This window comes from Ambystoma mexicanum, chromosome 3p (genome assembly GCF_040938575.1).
Source record: "Ambystoma mexicanum isolate Mex_15411 chromosome 3p, UKY_AmexF1_1, whole genome shotgun sequence".
NCBI classification, from domain to species: domain Eukaryota; kingdom Metazoa; phylum Chordata; class Amphibia; order Caudata; family Ambystomatidae; genus Ambystoma; species Ambystoma mexicanum.
In genome coordinates, this window is record NC_090925.1 from 246,579,735 (window position 1) to 246,606,738 (window position 27,004).

The 27,004-nt window shown below is 45.7% G+C and overlaps 1 protein-coding gene across 2 annotated transcripts in view; it reads right to left on the reverse strand.

Annotated features, from left to right (window-relative positions):
- TAF4 (TATA-box binding protein associated factor 4) overlaps positions 1 to 27,004 on the reverse strand; it is an 809,251-nt gene that overhangs the window by 37,492 nt on the left and 744,755 nt on the right. For both annotated transcript variants that reach the window (XM_069650711.1, XM_069650712.1), the window contains exon 13: positions 12,142 to 12,267. In XM_069650711.1, the coding sequence (XP_069506812.1) occupies positions 12,142 to 12,267 (126 nt within the window). The remainder of the gene's footprint in view (positions 1 to 12,141; positions 12,268 to 27,004) is intronic.

The window sequence follows — 27,004 nt, forward strand, 5'->3', positions numbered from 1 at the left end:
TGAAGGTGTTAAGACGTATACTGTCAATGCCCGTATCCCGCGTATCATTGTGAGTGGTCCTTGTGACAAGTTCACAGGATTCAACTCTAAAAAGGTAAGCCAATGCAATTCCCAACTGAGGAAAGCGCAGCTACAAGGCAATAAGGTAAGTACCCCAAGCATAAACAGTACCTCTGGTTTGAAGCAGAGTGGTCCAGCTGTAATCTGTCTTGCTACAGCGATGCAGACCCTTGTTCCTGAGTCTCAGTCGTGGGGACAAGAGGGAGGAGGTCTGGAGGGCTCCTGCAGCGATAATTGGGAAGTCGTCAGCAGCTACAGGCTCTTTTCGGTTCAGCTGCACTTCGCGGTTTCAGCGCTTCGCAAACAGCACTGTCGCAGATCTGAGATACCGGTTTGGCTTCCTTCACTCCGTGGTTCCTGGTTGTCCTGCTTCTGGAGGGTCCCTAGGAGACTCCAGCCAGATTTGTTAGCGCTTCATATGTTTCACTCGACTACGGATACCCTACCCCTGGAATTGGGCTTCGAAGCAACATAGAGGCACAGCAAGTCGGGGGTGATGGTCCAGTGGAGTTCGTCTCGGGGTTAGCTGATCCCACTAACCCAAGAGGAGAAGTTGTTCCGTCCCGAGCTTCTCCGTCGAGGTGAAAAAGGAGTTCAGCACAGGAGCAGGGCTTCACTGGGCAATTCAAAGGTCCAGGAGGTTGCAGCAAGCTTCCTTCACGGTTTCATCAGGTGTTTCTCCCAGTGGTTGATTCTGCCTCTAGTTCCAAAACCCTTGTCTTAAGCAGGTTTCTTCCATTCATGCACAGCCTAGGCTGTCAATCACACAGCAGGAGTGGTTGCATTCAGGCATTCCTAGAGACAAAGGACAGGGGAGTTTCGGGACCCTTCCTCACATCCGGTCCTTTCAGACACACTGGAGCCTGAGGAAAGCTTCAGGGGTGAAGCCTGCCAAAGGCAAGACAAAAAGGGCTCAAATCTGTCTCAACGCACAGAGTAAAACCCAAGAAAGACCTCACAAACCTAAAATGGTGAAAAAACACGACAGGGGCCATTTTGACAAAATGGTCACCCATGGGTGCTGTACTGCAGCTGAGGCTGCGGTAGAAAAACACAATGGTAGGAAGCTGCCACTGCCACCAGCCATTTAAAATAGTGAGGGTGACAAAAATGTTACATGAGAATTTAGGATAAGGTGCTACTAGGTAATCAACCAGCACTCCACCTACAAAGAGAAAAGGTAAGTAAAGTCAATTTCACTTTACTATTCTTGGGAACTGTAGTTCAGACAAGAAAAAGGTATTTAAACCTTATGAGAAATCTAAAGGCATTTCTCTGCGACACTGCACTGAAGGTGCTGTGTGTCACCATAATAAAAGCATATGCCTATGGAGTTTGTCAGACTCCAAAAACAGTGAAAACAAAACCCAAATCGGGTAAACACATGAGAGTGAGAAAAAGTCTCACTCACTCCAGGGTTAAAATTAAAAAGTCCTACGTCCAGCAAAAGACCTAGGGGGGTCTCTAAGGTTGAAGGGAATTGGCACAGAAATGAGAATTCTCCCTAACACTCACCTTAAAACCCAGCAATCTGTCGTGAAATATTCCCTGGAAAACTAAATCCCAATGCGAAACAAGTGCTTGTGGTCTTGTGAGTAAGTGTCTGCACTGGGAACATGACAACCAGAGTAAAATCCTTGTAGCCAAATACTTGAGCAAGCTTGCCAACCTAAGGGAAAAAAAAAACAAGGTGTTGCGTCCGCCCTCTGAAAAAAAGTTACACTCTTCACCCACGTGTCCTTTACTTGTGCCCTGAAATTAAGCCACAATCGGGGGAAAATAACTGCACCAGTGTCCAGGAATGAAAACTCTCCTGCCACTCTGACTTACTTGCCCTCTCATTATTTCCCCTCCTCACCCCTGTTCTGGCTTTCAACAAAGCTCGGCTTTATAAAGCTAACTTGAAAAGTATACATACCATAGTGTCACTCAAATATATAAATCCTTATAGAACTATCTTAAGCAAAAGTGTACAATTTTGGCATTATTTACCCATCTTGACTGAGTCTACAAATGGCAGAATCCAATTCAGCAAAAGTAAAAAAAACTTGGCTCTGGGTGAAAAACTTTCAAGGACTGACAGTATCACGGTTCAAAAGAAAATGATGCGGATGTAATGTGTTATGAGATATTTAAAACTTTGAGAACTCACAATGTTTTTAGGCAATGCGCAGTGAGATTACATTTTTTGCCATGGAGCACAAACTTTCCTTCTCCAAGCGGTACACCCCTTTTCGGCACCATCATTTAGGCGCAGGCCTATCTGGCATGGGCATTCCGCCACAGTGCCCTTTTCGGCGAGAAAGCCATTCTGGCGCAGTTTCTTTGGGCACAAGGGATGTTTGGACATGGCTGACATTGCAGCCATGTCTAAATGCCCCCATGCTAAATAACATCACAGGACTGCACTGCAACAAACCTCTCCACCAAGTTGTTAGTGAGGGATAGTTGCATGCAGTTTATAATGTGGCAGTAAATAAATGTGTTTCATGTTTAATACGTGTACAATACTGCAATGACTGTGTAATACATGTCCCACCCGGTTTTATAATGTTGCAGTAAATAAACCTTTTTTCACGTTTAATCCATATTACAAAATGTCTGCAGGCTCATGCCAATTGCGACCTCTCGCGCCGAAACATCCTTGCACCGAGAGGTCCCTGCCCCAACTGGCTGCATCTAACTGAGCACGCCCAAACAGAACCTGCGGCAAATAGATGACACCATATGGTCACACCATAACGGCGTGCACCTAACTGGCCATGCGGAAATGTTCTGTCCCGTACTCGAAGCCCCTTGTTTTATGGCCGGTCTCTTGGTGACTATTGTGATACATCACAAAACCCCCAACTAACCACATTTAAGCAGCATTTTAAACAGGAAAAATATAACCGGCTACAAGAATAATATATGCCCCGGTACGTTCTGCACCCATAGCGAAATTCAAAAGCTGGCACTCATTAATATACGCATAGTACTGCTTAGCTTCAAAGTGAGGAAGGGGCGAGCGCCCTCAGGCCATGTAAGTGGCGTAACTTTGCATCATTTATTAGATGCCATGGCCTGAGGGGGCTTGCTTTTTCCTCAGTTTGAAGCTAATCAGAGTCAGTCCTGGTTATTGCATGTTTGGGAGACCTGGGTCACCAGTGATTATTCACCCTCTATGTCACTGTAGTTGTAAAACTATCCATTTTTTTATTACGTTAAAAAAACATTGCAGGCTTTGAGAACTCCAAAACAAAGAGGTGATGGCTGGAAGGTTTAGAATTAATCTTAACCAGTGGCATTGCTCTGGGCAACCCTCCAGACCCTCGCTTTGAGTACTCCCAATGTTTTTAGTTGATGTCCTATGCGATTAAATTTGCAGAGGATCACACACTTTGGTTAAGCAGCGTGCTACAAGCCCCTTGTTTTATGGCCGGTCTCTTGGTGACTGTTGTAATACATCTCATGACACCAACTACCCGCATTTAAGCAGCACAGAAAAGGGTAAAAAATGATCGGCTGCAAGAACAACATATGCCTAGGTACTTTTGCACTGATAGCGAAAATCAAAAGCTGGCACTCATGAATATACACACTGTAAGTGCCCACATATTTTAAAGTGAAATACACAAAATGTATTTCAATTGACCTTCTCCTTAGAAGAAAGTGTGTAAGACAAAATAGCATTGGACATTTAAAATAAATAATGAACACCAGAAAAATACCATGAGATAGAAAATCTTTCAATAAATATACTGGGAAAGTATAAAAGGTGCTCACCTTTTAAACCTAGCAATCTGTAGTGAAATATTCCATGGAAAACAAAATCCCAATATGAAATAAGTGCTTGTGGTCTTGTGGGTAAGCGTCTGCACTGGAAAAATGACAACCTGAGTACAATCCTGGTATCCAAATACTTGAGCAAGCTTACCAACCTCAAAAAAACTCAAGGGGATGCACCAAACCTCTGAAAAAAAGTTACACTCTTCACCCACATGTCCTTACCAGAATGCAAATGAGTAGAAGGCAAAAAAATTGTCCCTGGGTGCAAAACTTTCAAAGACTGACAGTAGCAGGGTTAAAAAAAAAAATGCGGATGCCGTGTATTATGAGACATTTAACATTTTGAGAACTCAAAATGTTTTTAGGCAATGCACAGTGAGATTAAATTATTTGCCATGGAGCACATTTTGGTTAAGCAGCGTTCTCCAATCGGTACAACCCTTTTCACAGCACTACGCTGGACTAAATCATTCCTAGCAGACAGAACAGAAACCGTATGGATTAAACCCTTCAAATCCACTCCATGAGTCAACGACTGTGGAGTGCCACAAGGACCCTCACTATCACCACTATATTTCAACATCTACCAGACTCTGGTCATTAGAATCTTCAAAAAATACAAAATTACATGCTACAACTACACAGATGACACTCAAATCATCTACAAAAATCAAAGACACTGAAGCGGGTCATTCAACCCTAATCAACTGTCTGAAAGAAGTCTTCAACTGGATGAATGCCAACAACCTGAAAATCAACCCAGGAAAGACAGAAATAATGATCATATCCAAAGACCATGAGAACGAAACCGCCATCCCGTGGCCAACGGAAATGGGAACCGCACCAACACCATCTAAGGTAGTAAAAAATCTGGGAGTCCTGATGGACAAGACCCTAACCTTAGAACCTGAAATAAATGCAACAGTGAAGAAATGCTTTTTCCTCCTCTACACGGCAAGAAGAATCCCACCTTTCCTCTCCTTCAGGATGACTGAACATTGGGATTCCCTTCCCCACGTTTTCAACACGGGACAAGGGGCACACTCAGGCTTTGGAACACTGTCTGGCTTCTTCGGCTCGAGGATGCAGTTCGGGACATCAGCCAGGGCCTTTCACAACAAAGTCTCTTTTCTAAACAAAGTCTCTCATTCGCAGAATGCCTGGACACACACACAAAACAAAGTTCCTTCCCTTTGGGATCTCAAAGTTCTCAAGGCTCAAGTTCACAGTTCATACTGGGTCTCCCTCGATCAGACTTGGACCCCTTTTTTAAACACAAAGTCTCAATAAATCTCCCTCCGTCAGGCTCGGACCCTTTAAACGCAATGTTCGTTTACAGGTCTCCCTCAGTCGGGCTCAAACTTTCACAAGGGATTTAAAAGTTCCTGTAGGTCTCCGTCAGTCGGGCTCGGACCTTTCAAACACAGCACTTGCCGGGGTTGCCTTCCCTTCCCCACGCTTACTTCACATCCTTTAGGGGTTCCCTTCCCCTAACTCATCACACTTCCGGTCTCCCTCAGTCAGGCTCAAACCTTTTCCTGATGTCTGAGATTTTCGAAAGTGTGTGGTTTTTACTACAGACCTCTGCAGGACCACTTCGACTTTCAAGTTTTCAAAACACAGTTCAACAAAGTCTTAAATGTTTGTCTAAACTGAGACTTTCGATTGGGCACTTTCACTATGCCGGACCGCTCTGTTACACTGTAACATCGATCCACAGTTCACAAGTTATAGGCAAGGTGCAGAGGTCTTCGAGGTTGTATTTCCACTACATGTCCCATAATGCACCTTCCCTTAAGGTTAAATAGTGGGGAAAAGATGGGCACTAGATCCTGTACTCCACTTGTGCTTCACTTAGTTTGTTTTATGCTTTTGTTAAAAGTTGGTTGCTTTTGTCTAGCTGCATGGTCACGGGGGAATAGAGGTGCTGCCCACACCTCTTGTGAAGGAGACTATTCATAACCGGTTACCTTGCACTGTTTATTAGATTGATATCTACTACTAAAAGATTTAAATTTAGTGTGGCCTTATTTAGTGTTTACAAGTGGTCAGCCGACACGTGTTTCGACCGTTCAGGGTCCCTTTTAAGGCTAGATTTGGATATGTTAGGCCACGTCTTATGGATCATGGGTCGAACGTTTCCTGCATGCTTGGTGGGACTGATTTTCTGGTTAGCAGTGTGTTTTTGTGCTGTACGTCTCCTGCTGATGGCGATCCACAATATGTGGCCTAACATCTCCCGCCACAGCGGGTCAGCGTTCCGGCGTCTTGCTTGTCCTTGGCCCAAGTAGCAAGTGGGGCTGGGATTGAGAAGGGATCCCCTGCGGGACGCCGCCATACAGCTTATCTTCAGTTCTCCCAACTGATGCTCTCTGTTCTGCCAGGAACACCACCTTTTATACACCTGGGTTTCTTTAACAGGCTGCCGGTGTGAGTTCTGGCCTGGGTCTGCCTGTCCTTGCATGACTAACAGTGAGGCAGTCCAGTATTAACATGGGGTAGCCTGTCTTCTGTCTCTCAGTGTGGTTTTGAGTAATATTTATTCTTCTTAGTCGCCTGTTCTTAGTGATTTTCAAAATTGGGGAGGGGGAGTTGTGATGAAATTGTCCTTTAAAAGGCAGAATAGGTGCGATTGAGCGCTTGACCCTGCTTAGGCAGGGCCGCTGCATATATTAGAGGTATTCTTTATAGTTGTACTACATGGGTAACTCAGTGGGGTAAGGAAATTATGGGAGTTGTAGTTTACTGTCGTGATGGCAGACAGCTAGTGGATGGGCACGTGAGACAAGGAGGGATGTACTAAATGTCCTCTGGGTTTAGAAGGGGGGGGGTACTAGGTTACTTTTAAGTGTCAAAAGATGGTTGATTTCCCATGGTTTCTTCTCTTTCCCTTTTCTAGGTTAAAAAGAGGGAGTCCAAAGGGATACTGCTGACAATATCCTCCAAAGAAGGAGGGGATATCGGGTAGGGGCGTGTCGGACAAAATGGGGAAATACTGCGTCTCACCTGAAATTCCTTCAACAGTCCCCAAGGATCCCCGGCCACATGATCCTCCCGCACTGGTACACCTGAACAAAGAATCCCTGGGGTCTATATGTGAAACCACCCTCAGGTTTCTCACAGAAGACAGGAAGCGAGGGTGGAGCCCAAACCTCGGTAGCCCTGTCTTTCACCTTGCCTGAAAGGAACCAGTTGCTACTGGGGAGCTGGCTGTCCCGATTGGGCAGCCAGCCAGCCCCTTCTGTAAACTGCAGGGAGAGTTTGCCGAAGTTGTGCTGTAGTTCCTGATAAATAGTCTGATCCTGAAAGCTGCTGACTAGTCGACCAGTGGAACCAAATCTGAGGACGACGACGAAGAAGAAGAAAAGACGGCTCTACCCATTTCCAGCGTCTGGAGAGCCTGCTGAGTAAACTGAGTCTGAAGAACCCCTTCCTTCCAATAACATGGGGGTCCCAAATACGACGACTCCTACCCAGAGGCTGGTGAGATCCACAAGTCTCAAGACGGCCAGCAAAATGAGACATCCCTCTACATGCTGGGCCACAAAATGCCAATACCAGGGGACCTCGAGCCTGAGTGCAGTGCAACGTCTTCTGAAGTTCGATTCCATCCAGAACTTTGGTGGACACCTGCTGCACCTCCAGGGACACAATTCGAATCCTTGAAGTCCCCATACCAGGATCAGATTAGTGAAGAGAATCTGACCAGTGATATTCGTTCATCAGGTACACGTAAAAGGTCCCCAAATCCACAGAGCTGCGAGAAGCCTTGAAGAATGCTTTATTGGAAGCCTCCCCTGTTGATTGCGGCCACTAGTGTCCTTTCAGTGTCCATTTCTTCAGTCTCCAGACCAAGAACCCAAGGACCGGGTCCTGTGCTGCTGCATCCAGAAGGCATCCACCCAGATGCTCTTTTGTGCTGAGGTACTGTGTTGGCTTGGGTAATACATACCTCAAGTTTTGTGTGCATCGTGTGAGGCTGAGTGGGTGATTCTTTGTGGTTGGGAGTTTGCCCATACCGTGCACCCAATCTCAATACTGCAACGCATATAGTGAGTCTTCTGTGAAACCACTTTTAAACTAAGATCTCCTCTGGATCTCTGACTTTCCTGCAACTGAACCCTATCCTAACCTGCCTACAGCTGTCTCCTAGACCTTTAGGGTCCCTCTTCCGCCACTGAGAAATCTCATGTTCTAGAATTAGGGAAGGACTTTGATATCGTTTCTGTCTTGAAATATATAACAATTGTTGACACTACCTACTTGAAAATGGGTTGTTGAGTAACTTTGGTTCTTGTACAGAATAAGTTACAAAGTGTCCTTGAAGTTTATACTTACCTTTAAGTTGCTTCTTGCTCCTTCAGCAAGTATAGAAGTAATTTGTATTGGCTTTGAATTGTGTTTCACTCTTCTAAAAGTCTGCTAGAATTCCTACTGATCTTAAGAATTGTATACTACACTTCTGAAAAGTATCATTGGTATAACTAGCTATTGGGTAGCGTATAGTTTAGGTACCAAAAGGTTATACTGACCTTGAATAGCTGTTGCTCTTCTTAAACTGTAATTGGGTTTTGCTTTCCCTGAATTGCTTAATACACTTCTAAAACAGTTTACTGTGTTCATAAATATCCTTGAGTAGCTTAATGCCCCTCCAGAAAGTATACAAGTTACTTTACTAGCTCTGAACTGCGTTCTTAAAAGTTATGTTGTTGGTGGTGTAACTGTATCCATTCATAATAGAAGAAAGTTACATATGTTGCAAGATATACTTGTAACCAATGCTGGTATAACTAGATGATCCTGAAAGTGAAAACACTATGTTATGACCATTAGGGTCTACCACCCTTGAATTACTTATTGGAATCTTAAAGTAACTAACCTGGTCCTATTCCCTAAGAATAGCATATAGCCTTTCTGAATGTATAACCTTAGGTTTGACTGAAGTTGAACTGCTTATTGCTATACTTAATGGGGCATACTCCGGTTTTTATACCATAAGTATTGAGTTGCTTTCTATAATTGTGTTTATAACTTATGTGAATAGTACTTACTTGACCAAGATTTATCTTGGCCTACTGTATTTAAAATAAACTACTATTATTACAATACTTAGTGTGTCAGTGTTTCTTTGAACCATATGTATGCTATAATTTCTTTGTACTGACCTACAGCTCTCCCTCCCTCCTAAGAAAAGCCTGGCTGCTCTGGCCATCCTATCCACATTCTCAGGTGGTACAGCCTTATACTAAGAGTGGAGTTTTTGTACTACCTCCGATATGGTTATTTGAAGCCCTTAGTTGGATTTTAGAAAATCTGTCCTAACAACCAGTGACCCACAGCCGGCAGAACAAAGTAAGGCAGAGACTGTCAAAGTTGTCAATTCTCAGAAAATGCTTTTCCTAACAAGTAGGTATTGGAATTGGATTCAAAGGGTTCAGGGGGGCTGGGTAGGCCCCCTGAAGGATTTCTGCCTCTAGGAGGGATGCCCTAAGACACGGCATGGGAGAACATGGTTGGGTCGTCCACCCAAACGTTACTCAAAAAGCTCAGGTGGTGTGAACAGCAACACAATAACTGCCCAGGAGTGAGACAGTACCTTCTTCGGTGAAGAACAGCAATGTCACTGGCGGGTCTCTGTTACGCTCACCTGGTATCCACAGGGACGCCACCCAGCCGGGTTACTCGCTGGTATGCTTCTCAGCTTTGCCCTGATGTGGTCTGCGGGAAAGGTTCTGCCTGAAAATACAGGAGGACTGTGTTCAAGACTGACCGACTGGGGCAAGTATCCTCCCTCCACCCCGTATGATTTCAGTCCCTCTGGCGCACTCTCCTCACTTGTGGTAGAATTAGGCGTGCTCTCCGTCCTGCCTTCTTTGCAGGGGCGCGTTGTCTTTCATCGGCGAGTGCGGTCCAGTTTCTTCACTGACGCCGGCCCGTTTGATATTGTTCAGGTAGGTCTTATTGCTGTTCTTTAGTTTTGTTGCTATCCTGCATGCCTTTCTTTGTTTAAAATGTCTTTTTTCTCCCTTAGGTATGCAGAGCTTCAGCGCGGCGAACTGGCTTGGTTGAGCCCCGCTGCTAAATGATGGCACATTAAGAGCGCTATGATGCGGTAAGTAAGCGCTATGTGCAGCGCTGCAAAGTCTTGCCTTTGCAAACCTGTGTTTTCCTTCCTTGTAGGTAGCGGTGTTCTTCAGCACAAATGGAATGTCCAGAGTGGTGCCAGCCTAAAGGCGACCAGCCAGGTAAGCCTTTTGAGCAGTTTGTAAGTTGTAAATGTCTCTACTGCTTTCTTTAATGTTGCTTCTATCTTCTTCTTTCAGGTCGTTCTGTCCGGGAGGTGTGCAGATTCGAGGAAGCTGTTCTCAGTAGCTGCCAGTGTTTAAAGATGAAGACGGCAGGTAAGATGCTGCTGCTAATGATGTTCCTTTTGTCTCCTTGCAGGTTCTGCTTCTTCGAAGTTCGAGGGAATAGCTGGACGTGGTGAGCGTCACGTTGCAAGCTTGCTCGGGTGTTAAATAACCCCAACAAAATAGTCCAGGTAAAGTAGTCCCTAGGCTACCACACCCAAAACACTAGACCGCATAGCTTGGTTCTTAGGAACCAAGCTATGTGGATGCCTCCATGTTGGCTGACAATCCAATAAAGTAGTTCCCAAGCACATTGTTTTTCATGGTGTATGAGCCTGGCGCCATAGGCGCCAGGACTGGCCCCATCAGGGCTTTTGAAGAGGATGCCAGGCTCTAGAGGCCCGAGTCCTGGCTCCACACCTGGCCAATGGGTTTGCCAGAGGGGGTTTTGGGCGAGGGTCGTGACAGTCTCAAAGGTGAGGTGCTGCAGCTCTGGTTCGGGATTCTGGCCTTGGGTGACTGAAGAATTACATTTTGGGCGGAGCAGGTGGTCAGACTCAGTGACATGGATGCCCAGCAGACTATCATCATAGCACCTATTTGTGGAGGCTTAACACAGGCTTTGTAGCAGCGACAGTTGTTGTCCGGCAGACCTCTTTCTTCTCTTAGTCCACGACTCCGCTGAGGAATGGAGTTTCAGATGCCCACGAGTTTGCAGCCAGAACCATGCTTGACGAGACGATGCACTGCAGCAGTGCCAGAGTTCCCAAGGTATTCGGAGTTTGCGGGCCCAGAAGGTTGCAGCTCGTCGTGGGATGGCTCCAAACGTAGCTGGTCTCGAGACAGATTATGCCCACCAGTCGAAAGGAGGAAATCAACCGGTCTGGATCTTCCTTGTCGCACAGAAGAGAGGGCTGTAGGGAACACTCAGTCGGCTCTGGCGGTCGCAGGAGGTGGCTGCAGGTGTTGTCCTTTCTTCTTTGGAATGGATCATTCAATGGTCGACTCTGGCTTCTGCATCAAGATCCTCGCCTTACCTAAAGGAACCCAGCCAATCAGCAGGCATGCTACATTCAAACTTTGGGGGGTGGCTGTCCCAGGAGGACAGCCAGGCTCCCAGTCAGAACTGGTTCCAAGCAGACCTACTGGATGAGGAGTTTGTGTCCTCCCAGCTTCCTGTCTCCTCTGGCAGGCTTTCTGGCAAAGAATGGAATCCTGGCAAAGACAGAAGACTTGTAAGGAGCACCCCCTCCCAGGACGGCAGAAGGCGGCTGAAGCAAGGACATGTCCTGGTGAGTTGACAAAAAGAAATGGGCATCATTTTAGGCTACCGTAGCTGTGAATACAGCTTACGATTTACGTTTCACAAAATCGGTATACAATCATCCACTACCATTCAGATAAACTTGCCACTGTAACTAGAAAGTTACAGGATAAGTGAGAAAAGGGATACCATGTATCCCCTCTGCCCTCCACATAGGGTGGGGTGTGCCGATTCCACAGAATAAAAGTCAGGTAGGATATATCCCCCTGTCCTTGGTGAGGTTTATCACAAGGAAGAGAAAAGGGCAGCTTAAGAAGCTCACTGCAACACTGCACAGAAAGTGTTGTGTGCGGCAATAATAAATTGCAGATGCCTTAAAAGTTGGAGGAAAGCAGGACTCCAAAAAGATGCAACAAAAAGTGTTGAAAAAGGTTCCCAAAGGTAGAGTAAAAGAATGAGTGAGTCTGGAAAAAGTGTCCCACTCACTCAGGAGGACTTTAAAAATCCAAGAGTCCGGCAAAAAGTGCTTGGGAGAATTATACACAAAAAGGAAATTCTACTTAACAAAAAGCCTCAGCAAAAAGACCGATACGCAGTTAAAACAATCCTATTGAACTCTCAGAAATGCCGACACATGCCAGCAAAAGAAAGAAAATAAAACACTCTCCAAAATGAATTCATGAGCCATCAGGAACTTGCCTTCGCTGCTCGCATTAGGATTTCCCGTTCTTGCTCATCTTTTCTTTGCTTCTCGATATGATCCAGGTGTTCAAAGAACTTGAGCTGCGCGCGGACATCACTCGCCTGCTCAAACCTTTCGTCTTCCTGAAAAAATAAAAAGTGGAAAAAGCAACACAATGAAAAACATTGCAAGACTCGTTTGAACACAGTATGTAGATTAACATGAACTGGAAACAGATTATTGCAGCAGTGATGCCAACAGCAACATCTTGACAACACGTTTCGAGTTTTGGAGGGCCTGCCTGTTGCATTTGCATCTACCCTGAAAGATTGTATTCCAAAAAGCTCCAGTTACAAAATAGCGGAACCGACTTGCCCGCATTTTGTAACTCAAGCTTTTCTGAATTTCTCTATTTGTCCCCCGCTTTACATTTAATGTATGCAGGGGGCCTTCCCGCAACCCTAGTAGACCATAACGTCTAACTAGGGGAGCAGGGCCCTCTTCCGCATTATGGGCTACTATTATGTTTTACCAAGCCGAATGCGCAATAAAAGCCTAATACCTTCGGGTCTGGTGCGCATTATAAATAAATAAAACAAACAAAAAACAAAGCAAGCGCATTCAGCTTTTTATTTATGAGTATTTTGCCCGAAACAGTTGCATTTTAGTAGATATGTTCATGAACATGTTCCCGAGGAAGTATGTGGATTGCTTAATATCTGCATTCAGTGGTAACTCTGGGCCAATTAATTCCTCAATAAAATTTCCCATATACCGCAGGGGAACTAAGATCACCAAGAGTAAAAGATACAGGCCAGATTCCTTCTGGAATGTACACTGCAATCCTTAAGACAAAATGTACGTAACGCAACGGAAACTAGTTGTCCCGAAACCTGTTTAACCAGATTAAACAGACTTTATTAAAACCAAGAATGGAAATTATTTTTTTAAAATTATACTTTAATCCAAGTTGCCTTATGAATCAACTCTTTCTTATCCCATTTAAAGCAATGCAAATTGTGTGTGTATGTAGAAAAATCAGTATTGATACATAAATTGTAAAATACAAAAAAAAAAAACCTGCAATGCCTTGCTTGCTCAGAGTACCTATAACACACAATCGACAGAAGTTTTAAATAAAGGGGGTTATTCCTATGTCTATGTCCCTTTGCAATAGCTTATTCGCCATGTGTTGGTATTCTACATATGCAACTGTCACATAAACCTTAGAATTCGCTGGTGTGGCGGCTACAAATGAAGTGTAGAAGTCCTTTCCCTTTCCTCTCGCACTACTTTCCTATGCTAAAAAGTGCACATCTATTGGTGGTCGGTTCTCTTCTTTAATATTCCCGCCTCCAATGTGTGTGTCTTATCAGTAAAAATGATTCGACCAATTAGTCGATAAATAGCTAAAAATGAGTGCAAGTGTTTCTCTTCTTGTTATTTGAGTGGGTCACTTAGATGCTTTTTTGGTGTTTATATATCTATTCAAGCCCTTTTATCACAAGTATAGTGTGTCATGGAGTCAGGGTCATCAGCCCAAAACTACCTAGTGGAAGTCAAGCGGTTCTGGTCAATGGCCGCTTTCTTCAGGACAGGTAATATCTTACTGCATTCTGCGCAAGATATATGATTTCTTTACGATTCTCCCTTTCAAGGATATCTTGAGGAAATCTTCGGGTTTCCAGATGGGCATATTGGATAACTTTCCAGGCCCTGTAGTAACCTGTGTCTCATTATTAGTGCATCTGTCATGGGTCAGATGTGGCCGTTGGATCCTGGTGTGGGGTGTCTTCCAGGGTCTCACTCAGGTAAGTATCTGTTGTTTAACTGGGTTCCTATAGGTAATCCACGTTGTAGGATTCTTTTCTTCAATGGGTGTCTGGTCGCCCTTAATTTCTCGCTACCGCTGCATCTTGTTTTCTTAGATTCGGTCAGAGTACCATAAATATTTTGCGTTTCTTCAGTACACTATAGGCACTAAGTTCACAAAATACCATTTGATCCCACATCATACCTCTTCAAGGATAAAAACCAAAATCACACTAGGAAAAAAGCTGTATCCTTTGATCAGCCGCGCTCTCATCAAAAGGTTTGTTTGCACACTTCTTCATACACGTGTCTATTGATACAGTAGTCCAATGAGGGTTATATAGCGCACTTCAAGTCAAATTCTGAATACCTTCCAAATCCTACCACCACCACCACCACCTGGAGGACATTGGGCTTGCATTAGGGAGAAGGAAGTAGGACAATGTTTGTCTGTACTATTCGTTTGGCTCTGGAGCTGCCCACAAACTTGAAAAATCAGAATGTTTACTAAAATGACCTCAGGCGTTTCCATTAATGGTGGAACTAGTAATTCATCATTTTTTCTTTTCAGTATGTTTGGGCTTTTTGGGCAGGTGGGGGAGACGAGACTTGAAGTTCATAAGGGACTGCACAGGGGTGGAAAAGGGCACGGGGCATACACAAACTAAAATCATAGACTGATAGCTTTCAAAGCCCAGGATGTATTCCAGCTCAGGGTTTTGTGTGAGGTAATAGAAAACTCTTGGCTCTCGCCAATCAGATGTTACCCTGAACCCCTTTGTGGAACACATCCCCATTTTCATATTTATTATTAGGCAAGATTTTCAATAATGTGATACATCCCTGTGTCAACCTCAGAACATTTTGCTGGACTTGGGTGATGTCATTGTGTTCCCCTTGTTCCTATCTGAGTAGACATCTTTTTCCTCTCTCACATAGACTTTTACTCTTTTTATGGGTGACCTTTTTATGTCTCTCCATAGTGTGTGTATGGATTTATAGTTCCCTATCACTTTTGGTCTTAGGCTGGGTTGCCCCCTTGGGCTTCTCTTTGTAATGTCTTATTATCTTGTGGGTGAACTACTTTTCCCAAAAAGTACAGTGCGATTCCCCCAGTTTCCTATAAAATATGGGCTGACTAACGTACTATGGCAGCACACAGCATTTAAATACAGTGGTTGCCTTTTCGGCTTCCCTATTTAATTTCTCTTTAATGTACGTGGGTAAACTACTGTTTCCATCTCCTTTACATTTTATATAGTGTGCCAGCACACCCCACCTTATGTGGAGTGCCGGGGAAATACAATATATCCCCTTTCTCACATACCTAGTTAGCATTTTTGTTACAATTACAAGTTAACTTGATTGGCTGGTGGCAGTGAAACTACTTTTATGATTTTTAGTCATTATTACTCGCAGGCTGTCAAATCAGCCGTGGTAATGCACAAGAGGGTCACCATTCTCCTTGTTTCGCCATTTCTCATTTGTTGTTTCTTGGGTTATCTTCTACTGTCCTAGGCAGGAAAGATCATGAAGTTTTGTCTTCAGCAGGAATCCTTTGTATTCACAGCCGACACTCCAGAGTGTGAAGGGAGGAATTGAGGGAGGAGTACACAACTCTGAAGGAACCAGTTCCTACTGGGGAGCTGGCTGTCCTGATTGGACAACTAGCTGCCCCTTTCCGTAAACTGCATTGAGAGTTTGCAGACGTTATGCTGTAGTTCCTGATAAATAGTCCGAACCTGGAAGCTGCTGACCAGTCGAACACAGGAACCAAATCTGAAGAAAAGACGGCTGTAACGAATTCCAGTGACCAGAGAGCCCTCTATGAAACCAAAGCCTGTTTTAACCCTTCCTTCCAAGTTACCTGCGGCTCCCGAAAACGACAACTCCAACCAAGAGGCTGGTGAGAGCCAGTGGCGTAACAAGCTCTAGGGGCCCCCCTGCAAGCCATGCTGAGTCCCTCCGCCCCCCAACAAATCACGAGTTGTGCCACACTTTGGGCCGCCCTAGATTACCACGCTTGCGCAAAACGCACAAACGTGTTGCTGAAGGGGTATGCCACACACTGCACTAGGAGAAAGATATAAATATGTGTTTTAATGAAATATGCAGCACACTTTCTAAGAAAAATTTACTAAAAAGCCACAGTGTTTGCTATTGTTGTGTAGGGTAACAGCAATCCAAAACATGTAAGTCACCAACAGTGCACATGAACATTAATGCTTTGCTATTAAAAATGTCATGCCACAATGAAAACATGTCCAACTGGCTGCACAATGTAGACCAGTGTAGACACATAATAACATTACAGTAACATTAAGACATACCTAGACTGGTTGCACCAAAATGCCAGTCCAAGCAATAAGACTCATCAAGAAGAGAGCACACATTCAAGCCTTCATCTCTACGGCCTCTAACAACACAGCCAAACTCTTTAAAATCTGCAAGGAACTGGCCAATCCTGTTGCGGTTTCTACCTCTCCTGTTCCCTCAACAGGCCCTCTGTACGGCTTTGGCCTCTCGCTTCTCTGCTAAAACTCAGGACATCCTGTCCACTATCTCCTCTTCTTCTCCCTCTTCCTCGCTCGCCCCCCCTTTGGCCATCTCTCCCTCTCCTCCTCCTTTCTCTTTCTCTCTAACACCTGACAAGGTTTCTAGACAAGTCCCTTCTATGGAAGTGTCATCGAAACATGTGCTCGCCTGCTCCTCCAGAACCGTCAAGGACCACATTGACACGATCCAGTCTTGGCCGATTTCTGTAATCATTCTTTTGCCACTGGAACTTTCCCCTCTCCCAAATTCTTGGAAAAGCTGGCCAACTGCCAGCTTACACTCCACACTGAATCTGTTGGTTGTCTCCATGACCATCAGTCTGGCTTAAGAGCTGCCAGAGGCACGGAAACTGCTCTCCTGAACACCTGTAAAGATCTGATCTCCAACCTTGATTCCAGCATTCCTTCTGTCCTCATCATCCTGGAACTTTCCTCTGCTTTCGACACAGTCAACCACGCCATCCTGATCAATTGACTCTGTGAGAACCTGGGCATCATGGATCAGGCCCTGGAGTGGCTGACCTCCTTCCTCTTGGACCGCCCCTCCCATGTCCAACTTTGTCCCTTTCACTCCGCCACCTCTCTCTACATGTGTCGTTCTCCAGGGCTCTATCCTCTCACCTTGGTTTTTCAACCTCTACTTGGCCCCTTTGACCCACCTGATCTCTACCTTCTCCTCTAACTTACAGTGTTATGTGGATGACACTCAGCTTTCATTCAGGCTCCCCTCAACCTACTCTCCTCTCTCGCTCATTCCTGGTGTCATCTTCAACTCAACTCTCTCTTTCTCTCCTCACATCTCGGACGTCGCCAAGAAATCCCACTACCAGCTGCACCTCCTCAAAGGGACTCTTCCATTTCTCACTTTCCCCCAGAAGCTCACTGTCTCCAGAGCTCTGGTTTTTGCTCTAGGCTGGACTACTGCAACAGCCACTTTCTCAATCTGCCTTCCTCTACTCTCCACCCTCTGCAACTAATCCAGAATAGGACAGAGTCCATAGGCTTGAGGCCAAGGATAAGTCCATCTCTCCAGCCATGAAATCTCTCCACTGGCTCTCGGTGGCTGCAAGGATCAAGTTCAAGACCCTTTTCATTGTCCACAAGGCTTTCTGGGGCGGGTATCTGCACTACATCCAACGCTATATTCCAAAATACCTTCCTTCTCGAGCCCTAAGGATTATATACTTCTCCAGGCAGAGAGTGAGGGGGTAGATCATTCTGCCCTGCAGGCACCTCCCTCTGAAATAGCCTCTCTGACCCTCCCAAACTTGAGCCGGTCCACCTGAAGTTCTTGAAGCAGCTCAAAACGTTCCTCTTCTCTGCTTTCTCTCTCTACCTTCCCTGCTGACCTACCTGTCCGCTGTACCAACTGGTTGCTTGGCTACCCTCTGTCTCACTGAGTCCAGGCTCTTTCTTGATTAGTCACCCTTGCACTGCCTCTAGGCCTACCATGCAGTTAGGGGCTGTAGTTGTAACCCTACAATCCCCGTGCACTACCCAGAGTCGCGCTGGCCTGGCGGCACTTACTCAGAGCATTGCTTCCCTGTTTACCCCTCCACTCTCCCTTGCACCCCCCCTCCCTTTCCCCTTCTCGTTCTCGCACGATCTGAATGACATAAGGCTTAGTAAAATCATTTGTCTTGTCCTCCCTCAGTTTTCCTTCTCTTGTCTTGTTGTGCCTAAAAACACTTGTGTACAGGTGCGTTACATATGACCTATCATATCATAACATATCATTTTATCACGATGCCCAGAAAAATATACAGTGCCGCAGTAAAAATAAACAGCTAGTCTGGCAGAATCCAAATGCCAGTCTAGCCATGTAATTACACTTAGCAGGACTGCTTTATCAGAAATGCAGAGTTAAATAAAAGTCATACCAAACTGAGGAATGACTAGACTGGCTGCACCAAAATGCCTCGCTAGCCACTAATACCACATATGCCTGCTTAGCATGGACATGGACGACCATTATGATTTATTGCACAACCCCACCCCCCACACATCCCTTCTCCCTCCCACCCCCTACCCCAACCTCCAAAATCAGCTCATTGGCCCAGAATTACCTCCACGTCCCTCTTCCTTGTCCCAGTGCTTACGTATGAGGCTCCTTGCCTCACTGGTAAGTACTGGAGGAAGAGTGGGACAGGGAGTAATGAAGATTACAGGTAGCTAAGTCAGGCATTACCTTCATGTACCTCTACCTTATCCCAGTACTTGTGTATGAGGCATAGTGCCTCAAACACAAGTACTGCCTCATACCCAAGTACTGGGATGAGGAAGAATAGGGCTAGGTGTAAAGAAGATTACCAATAATTAATCAAGGCATTAAACACAAGTAGTAGTGGTGCAACACCATTGAGCTGACTGGGCTTCAGCACTACACCCCCCCGTCCCTCCCTAAAATTGTGGGCTATGTTGACTTGACCTGGCTGACCTTCAGAGCAGCTGTCGGACAGAAAAGGACACAGATGTTAAACGGCACCTGGGTTTTGCCATTAACAAGGGCCCGGCCCAGCAACTACTAATGTACATCATTTCACTGTTAGTATCTGCATTGAAATGCCACATTTTTTAAGCAATTGAAATTGTGATATGGGTTTAGTACTTGCATGCCAGGGGAGTGATTGGAAGGGTAGAGCAGAAACAGGAGACCAGTCATTCTCACAGCAGCCCATAAGTGGGTGCTTTCAGACCTAAAGGAGAGAGGTAACTGCTTGTAACATTGAAGCTACACTAGAATAGTCATTAAAATACGTAAAGAAGTTAGATGACCCCACACAAACAAGTTTGCTCCTCCCCACCACACGTGAAGTTAGCACCTCTCCCAACATTTGAAAAGTTAGCCCCCCTGAAATGTAGGTTTTGTTGCGCCCCTGAACACAAGCACACACACCATTCACCATATATAGACACGCACACACAGCCATCCATATATTTAAGTGTGCACCCTTTCACCATACAGGCACACCCAGGCACACCCAACCACCCATACATTTGTGTGCACCTTTCACCATACACTCACACAGGCTGTCACCTATACATTTAAGTGTGGACACTCACCATACAGGCACACCCAGGCAGCCACCCATACATTTCAGTGTGCATCCTTTCACCGTACACTCACACGCACACACGTCATGGGTTGAGGGGAGCCATAATACATTGGGCCTCATTAGGATCCTGGCGATGATGGTATGAACGGTGCCGGTAAGGCACTGGCACCGTTCATACCGTCCCACTGCATTACGAGTTCTGTTCTCGGGTTCCTGACAGCCCGCCAGGTCTTACCTGACGGGCTGTGCAGCACCCGCGAGCATAACTTGTAATTGCGCCAGCACAGTTATCAACGGTGCCGTCGCAACCATGCTCCCCACCCCCATTCTGCCCTATTGGGCAGAATGGGTATCGGGAGCCCGGCAATACCGCCACCCACGAATGGGCAATTACCGGCCCATTCATCTTGTAATGGGCCGGTTATTGCCCAATCGCGGGAGGCGGGGCCGGTAGAGAGCATGGCGATAGTCGTGCCATTTAGGCACAGCTACCACCATGCTCGTAATGAGGCCCATTGTTTCTTTTTGAAGTCACTGACTTCATAAAGAAATTATTTCCGTTAAGGACTGAACCATAACGGAAATAATTTCTTTATGAAGGCAGAGTGACTTCAAAAAGAAACTATTTATTTTTGAAGTCATAGGGCTTCCCGCACCCCATGACATGGCGGCCTCCAGCCTAGGGTCTTCATGTCATGGGGTGGGGGTAGCCACCGGACTTTTTGTATTTACTCTGCCTTCATAAAGAAATGATTTCTGTTACAGAAATCATTTCTTTAGAAATGCAGAGTGAATTCAAAAAGAAAATGTAAAAAATATATATATATTTTTTATTTTTTTATTCCAAGTGGGGCCCCCTTCCAGAACATGTGGTCGCGGGCCCCCCTCGCACCGCAGGGCGTGCGGGGGCCCCTGTTACGCCAGTGGTGAGAGCCACTAGTCCCAGGAAGATCTGCATTTCGAGCTATCCCTTGATGAGCTGCGACCTTGCTGGGCTGCAAACCCAGGGACCTTCATCCAGTGTGCGGTGCATGGTGTTCCGAAGTCAGATTCCTGACGAAAATATGGTGGATTCCTGCTGGACCTCCAGAGACATGATCCGAATCTTTGAAGTCCCCTAACCAGAATGCAGGACCAGATTAGTGAAGAGAATCTGACCAGTGATATAAGTTCATCAGGTACCTATAAAATGGCACCAAAACTGCAGAGCCGCTAGAAGCCTTAAAGAATTCTTTGTTGGAAGCCTCCCCCGTCGACTGCTGTTGCCAGTTCCCTTCCAGTGTCTATTTCTTCCATCTACAGACCACGAATCCAGGGACCAGGTCCTGTGCAGCTACCACGGGAGACAACCATCTCCAAACTCTTACTAGCTGAGGTACTGTGTTGGCCTGGGTAATACTTACCCTCAGGTATAGTGTTGATCTTGTGTGGCTGAGTGGGTGATACATGTGTTTGGGAGTTTGCACCAATCGCCTAGACCTAACGCTGGAACGCCTATAGGAAGTCTTCTGTGAAGTCCTTGAACACCTTCAACTAACTCTAGCGTGAATACTTACTCTTTCGAAGAGATATCCTATGGCACACTGACTTTCCTACAACTGAACCCTACCCTAACCTGCCTACAACTGGCTCCTAGATCACTAGGGTCCCTCTTCTGCTTTTGAGAAAACTCTTGCCCTAGAATAGGGAAGGCCTTTAAAAGATAAGGTGTCTGTCTTGTAATTACAACAAGTCTGAAAAGTTCTTACTTGCTAGCGAAGTTAGTGTTCTGTAACATTTTCATAATTATGACATCTTCCTGACCTGTGTCAACCCTAGAACCTTTTGCTTTGACTTGGTAATTATTGTACCCTGTCCCTAGTTGACAGGGAATCTTTTTCCTCCTCTCACCTACTCTTTTGCTCCTTTTACGGGTGACGTTTTTATGTCTCCATAGTGTATGGTTGACGTTCTAGTTGCCTAGAACGTTTGGGTTTAGGCTGGGTTGCCCCTTTGGCATCCCCTGTTAATTTCTCTTTCTTATACTTGGGAGAACTACTGTTCACAAGCAGTAAAGAGGAAATGTCATCCCCTTTACATTTTGTATTAGTGAGCCAGCATCCCACCTTATGTGGAGTGCTGACTGGGGGGTATACATTGTATCCCCTTTCTTACTTACCTGGTAACATTTTGCTACAATTGCAAGTGTACTTGAATGGCTAGTGGCAGTGTAACTACTTTTATGACTTTTAGTCACCATTACTGCGAGGCTGTTAATTCAACCTCCGTAATGCACAGAAGGGCCACCATTTTGCTAAAATGGTGGGCTCCTTTTCTTGTCATTTTGTGTGTGCTTGCTGTTTGAGGTATTGCCCTGCCATTCTAGACAGGAATGGCCTCAGTGGAAGTTTTGTCTTTGGCAGGAACCCTTTGGATTCCCCACCCAGGCTCCAGAGTGTCTGGAAAGGCAGGAAGCGAGGGACGAGTACACAACTCTAAAGCCCTTTGTCTTTCACCTTGCCTGAAAGGAACCAACTCCCAGTGGGGGCTGGCTGTCCTGAATGGACAGCCAGACTGCCCATTGCTGTAAAATGCAGTGAGAGGATGCAGATGTTGTGCTGTAGTTTCTGATAAAAACAAGCTGGAAGCTGCTGACAAGTCGACCACTGGAGCTGAAACGGAAGAAGAAGGTGAATAAACGACATCTGTAGCAATTTCCAGTGACGGGAGAGCCTGCTGTGTAACCCAAGCCTGACGTTAACCCTTCAAAGTGGCCTGTGGATCCCAGAAAGGACAACACCCGACCCAGGGTCTGGTGAGACCAACTACTCTCAAGAAGACCTGCATTTTGAGCCATCCCTTGGCCTGCTGTGATCTTGCCGGGGTGCAATACCCCAAAACCTGGCACCTCAAGCCATTCCGCGGTGCACAGTCTTCCGAATTGCGCTGAAACTTTGGTGGAATTCTTCTGGACCGCCAAAGACTTGATTTGAATTCTTGAAGTCAACCTCACCAGAGTGCTGGACCAGATTAGCGACAAGAACCCGACCAGCGATATTCATTCTCCTCCTGACTCCTGAAAAGGGTGCCAAAACCACAAAACAGCATCCAGCCACGAATAAACCTTTGCCTGAAGTTTTCCCTGCTGATCCCTGCTGCAAATTCCCTTCCAGTTTCCGGTCTTCAGTCTTCACGACAAGGAATTTGTTGACTCAGTATTTGGCTGCAGATCCTGAAGACGTCCTGCTGCAAATTCTTCTTCTGTGTTGAGGTACTGTGTTGGCTGGGGTATTACTTACCTTAAGCCTATTGTAATTCCTGTGAAGCTTTGGGGGTGATTCATGTGATTGAGAGTCCAGTTTGTCCAGGTCCAATGCTGGAATCCCTCTAAGATGACTTCTCTGAAGCCCCTGGACTCTAACTCTAAAGTGAACTACTTACTTGTTTTGAAGAGACTTCCTAAGGCACTCTGACATTTCCTGCAACTGAGCTCCATCTCAACCTGCCTACAGCTGGCACCTAGACCACTAGGGTCCCTCTTCTGCCTCCGAGAGAACTCATGCAATAGACTAGGTAAGGACTGGCTAAGAAAAGGATTTGGTCTTGAAAAGTATAACCAGTGTTAAAAAAGTATTTACTTGTGAAATAGTTGGTTTGGTAACTGGCCCTCTGAAGAATGTGCAGGTTCCAAACGTTTGTTCTTTCTTTCTTTGAATGCGTTTTGCCCTTTTTAAGAGTATACATAAGTTATTTTACTCACCTGTGAATTGGTTGCCCCACTTCCCAAAAGTAATGCTGTTGGCTTCACCTAACTATTTCTTTCAGAATACAAGTGTATAAGTTTACCAACTGGGTCTTGCTTCCCCTGACCTGCTGTATAGCCTGTCTGGAATAGGTATGCCTTGGGTTTTACCTACCTTGAATTGCTGTGTGCCTTTCTGAATACGTGTATTGTGGGTTTAGCTGACCTTGGTCTGCCTGGTGCAATCCTAAAAAAAGAAATTAGAGTTATTGCTTACCTCAATCTGTGTTCCACTGATCTGAAAAGCAACTAATAGTTTATTACACCATCAGGTCTTACTCCCCTGGTATAACAGGGTTATCTTGAACGTAGTTATATCTTCATACTATTCCAAGAATTTGTGTTCCACTATTCAGAAAAGAATCCTGGCAACAGGCCTGTCTCCCTAATGAGTGTCCCTGCATGACTGACAAGATCTATTACCCTTGAATTACTGACTGTATTCAAAAAGTATATGTGACCTGGTTGTACTACCCCACGAATAGCAGATTGCATTCTGAATGTGTTCTAGGTTTACCTAACCTTGAACGGCTGACTATTCTGAATAAAGTAATACTTTGGGTTGTATCCCGTAAGAATTGAGTTTGTTTTCATAATTGTGTTTATATATAATGTTATGGTACTTATTTACCCAAGGTCTACTTTTATTCAAATAAACCCTTTATTTTTACAATATGACAATGCATTACTTACCGTAAAAGCATTTCTGATGGTTGTATCTGCTTAGATTCACATGCTGTGCATAGGTCCGACATCCAGTGGTCACTGCGGAGTATTGCATTTTGTTTTTCGTAGTCGAAAAGGGGACATCGACAAGGCGTGTCTGTAACACTATCCCTATAGTGACGTGCGTTGTACCCACAATCCCTCACGCGTCGAGGTCCCTCTGTTTGTATTTTTTCTGCCCTGAGGGAGCCTTCTAGACGTGAGTGAGTACAGAAAAGAGAGAGATATAAAAGGAAGTCTATGTTCCTTCCATCCGAGCGGGGAGGAAGGGTGGGCACATGTGAATCTAAGCAGATACAACCATCAGAAATGCTTTTACGGTAAGTAATGCATTGTCTTCTGATGTTTGTTAATCTGCTTAGAATTACATGCTGTGCATAGACTAGCGAGCAGTACCCGGAGTTGGCGGTGGGTTATGAGAAGGAACAGTAGAGAAAAGATGTCTTAATACTGCCTGTCCCACCTGGGAGTCAGATCTAGAGTGTGCATCTAAACAGTAGTGTTTTGTAAAGGTGTGCACAGAACTCCAGGTAGTCGCTTTGCAGATGGACTGAAGGGGAACATTTGCAATGAACGCTATGGAAGCCCCAGTGCCTCGAGTAGAATGTGCTCTTGGCTTGAAGGGTAGTTCTCTCTTAGCAAGAGTGTAACAGAGAGTGATGCATTGAACAATCCATCTAGATATAGTGGACTTTGCGACTGCATCTCCTTCTCTTCCTGCTGCCACCGAGACAAAGAACTGATTAGTCTTTCTCAGTGGTCTGGTTCTTTCCATGTAGAACATGACAGCTCTGCGTACATCTAGTGTATGCAGACTTCTTTCTCCCAAGCTGGAAGGGTTTTGAAAGAACGTTGGTAGTTCCATTGACTGGTTTACATGGAATTTCGAGATGAATTTTGGTGCAAACCTTGGGTGTGTGCGTAGAATCACCTTATCCTTGTGAACTGTTACAAAGGGGTCTAGAACAGAAAGAGCCTGTAGTTCACTTACTCTCCTAATGGAGGTGATAGCTATTAGGAAAGCAGTCTTAAGAGTGAGGTCTTTAAGAGTTGCCTTGTGCATGGGTTCAAAAGGAGGGCCCATGAGTCTAGAAAATACCACATTTAAGTCCCATCCGGGAGCTGGGTTAGCTATCGGAGGTTGTATTCTCTTTACCCCCTCCATGAAGGCCTTGATAACTGGTATCTTCCACCACTACACTTTAAGTTGGGAAGTGGTGTATGCAGAAAGTGCCGCCAGGTGCACTTTAATGGAATTCAACACTAGACCTGAATCCAGTAAATGGGTCAAGTACAGAACAATGTGTGTGGGAGAGCAGTCAACCGGGTTGATGCTCTTACCTCTACACCAGATGACAAATCTATTCCACTTGCTAGAATAGCAGTGGCGAGTATTAGGTTTTCTGGCTTCCCTGAGGATGTCCATACATCTCTGCGGGAGTTGTAGATGTCCAAATTCTATGATCTCAGGAGCCAAGCTGCTAGGTTCATGGTCTGAGGGCATGGATGCAGTGTCCTGCCCTTGTCCTGTGACAGCATGTTGTACGGGCAGGGAAGTTTCACTGGGGGAGATAGGGACATCTCCATCAAGTGAGCGAACCATGGCTGCCGGGCCCACATTGGGGCCACTAGTATCATGGTAACCTGCACTTGGTGCATCTTGTGCACCACTTTGTTGAGAAGGGGAGTCGGGGGAAAGGCGTAAACAAATTTCCCTGACCATTGAATCGACAGACCGTTCCCCTTGGACAGGTTCTGGGGGTACCTGGAGGCGTAACTTTGGCATTGTGAGTTCTCCAAAGTTGCGAACAGGTCTATTTCCGGGAATCCCCATTGCGTGAAGACGTCTAAGACGATGTCTTCGTGCAATTGCCATTCGTACTCTTCGGGCAGGGGGGAAGTCTCTGCTGAGTTCGTCTGCTAGCAGATTGAGTTCCCCTGGTACGTGTTGTGACAGTAGGAACATGTTGTGTTTGAGAGCCCACTTCCATATATTCTGGGACAGCTTGGACAGTCCTGGAGAGTGGGTGCCCCCTGCTTGTTGATGTAGTACATGGCTGTGGTGCTGTCTGTAAGGACCATCACCGTCTTCCCTTGTAGGTGTTCCTGGAAGGCTTTTAGTGCTTTGAACACCGCCAGTAGCTCCAGTAGGTTTATGTGCTTGGATGCTACGTTCGGAGTCCACACTCCGTGAGCAGTCTGATGGGATAGGTGAGCCCCCCATCCTGTGAGGGATGCGTCCGTGGTTAGAGTGGCCACCACCGCGGGTGTGGCAAAGGGTTTCCCCATTATCAGGTTTTCCTTTGTCCACCACCGTAGCGAGAGAACCAAGGCTTGCGAGACCACCACTAGATCGTCCCATTGTCCGCTGGCCTGACACCACTGGCTGTTAAGCCACTCTTGCATTGGGCGCATGCGCGCGTGAGGTACCAAATAAATACACAACGCCATCATTCCTAGCAATCGCATCGCTTTGCGCACCGTCACCTCTCGACCTGCCACATATTGGGGGATCTGAAACAGCATGTTTTGGACCCTCTCGTTGGAGGGGAAGACGAGGCCGTCCTTTGTTCGAATTAGAGCCCCTAGGAATTGTTTGACTTGGCTGGGGTCTAAGCTGGACTTCTTCTCGTTGATGGAGAAGCCCAGTTGGAACAAAAGGTTTACAGTCTTTTGGGTGTTTGAGAAGCATGTCTCATAAGAATCCCCTGTTATGAGCCAGTCGTCGAGGTAAGGGTATACTGGGATGGATAACCTGCGCAGGTGGCCTGCTGCCACTACTTTCGTGAATACCCTTGGTGCAGATGCTATGCCGAAGGGTAGCACTCTGAACTGGTAGTGTTTGCCCTCTATCATGAACCTGAGGTATTTTCTGTGCGCTGGCAACATTAAAATATGAAAGTATGCATCTTTCATGTCCAGTGTTGTCATGTAATCTCCCTGTGATAGC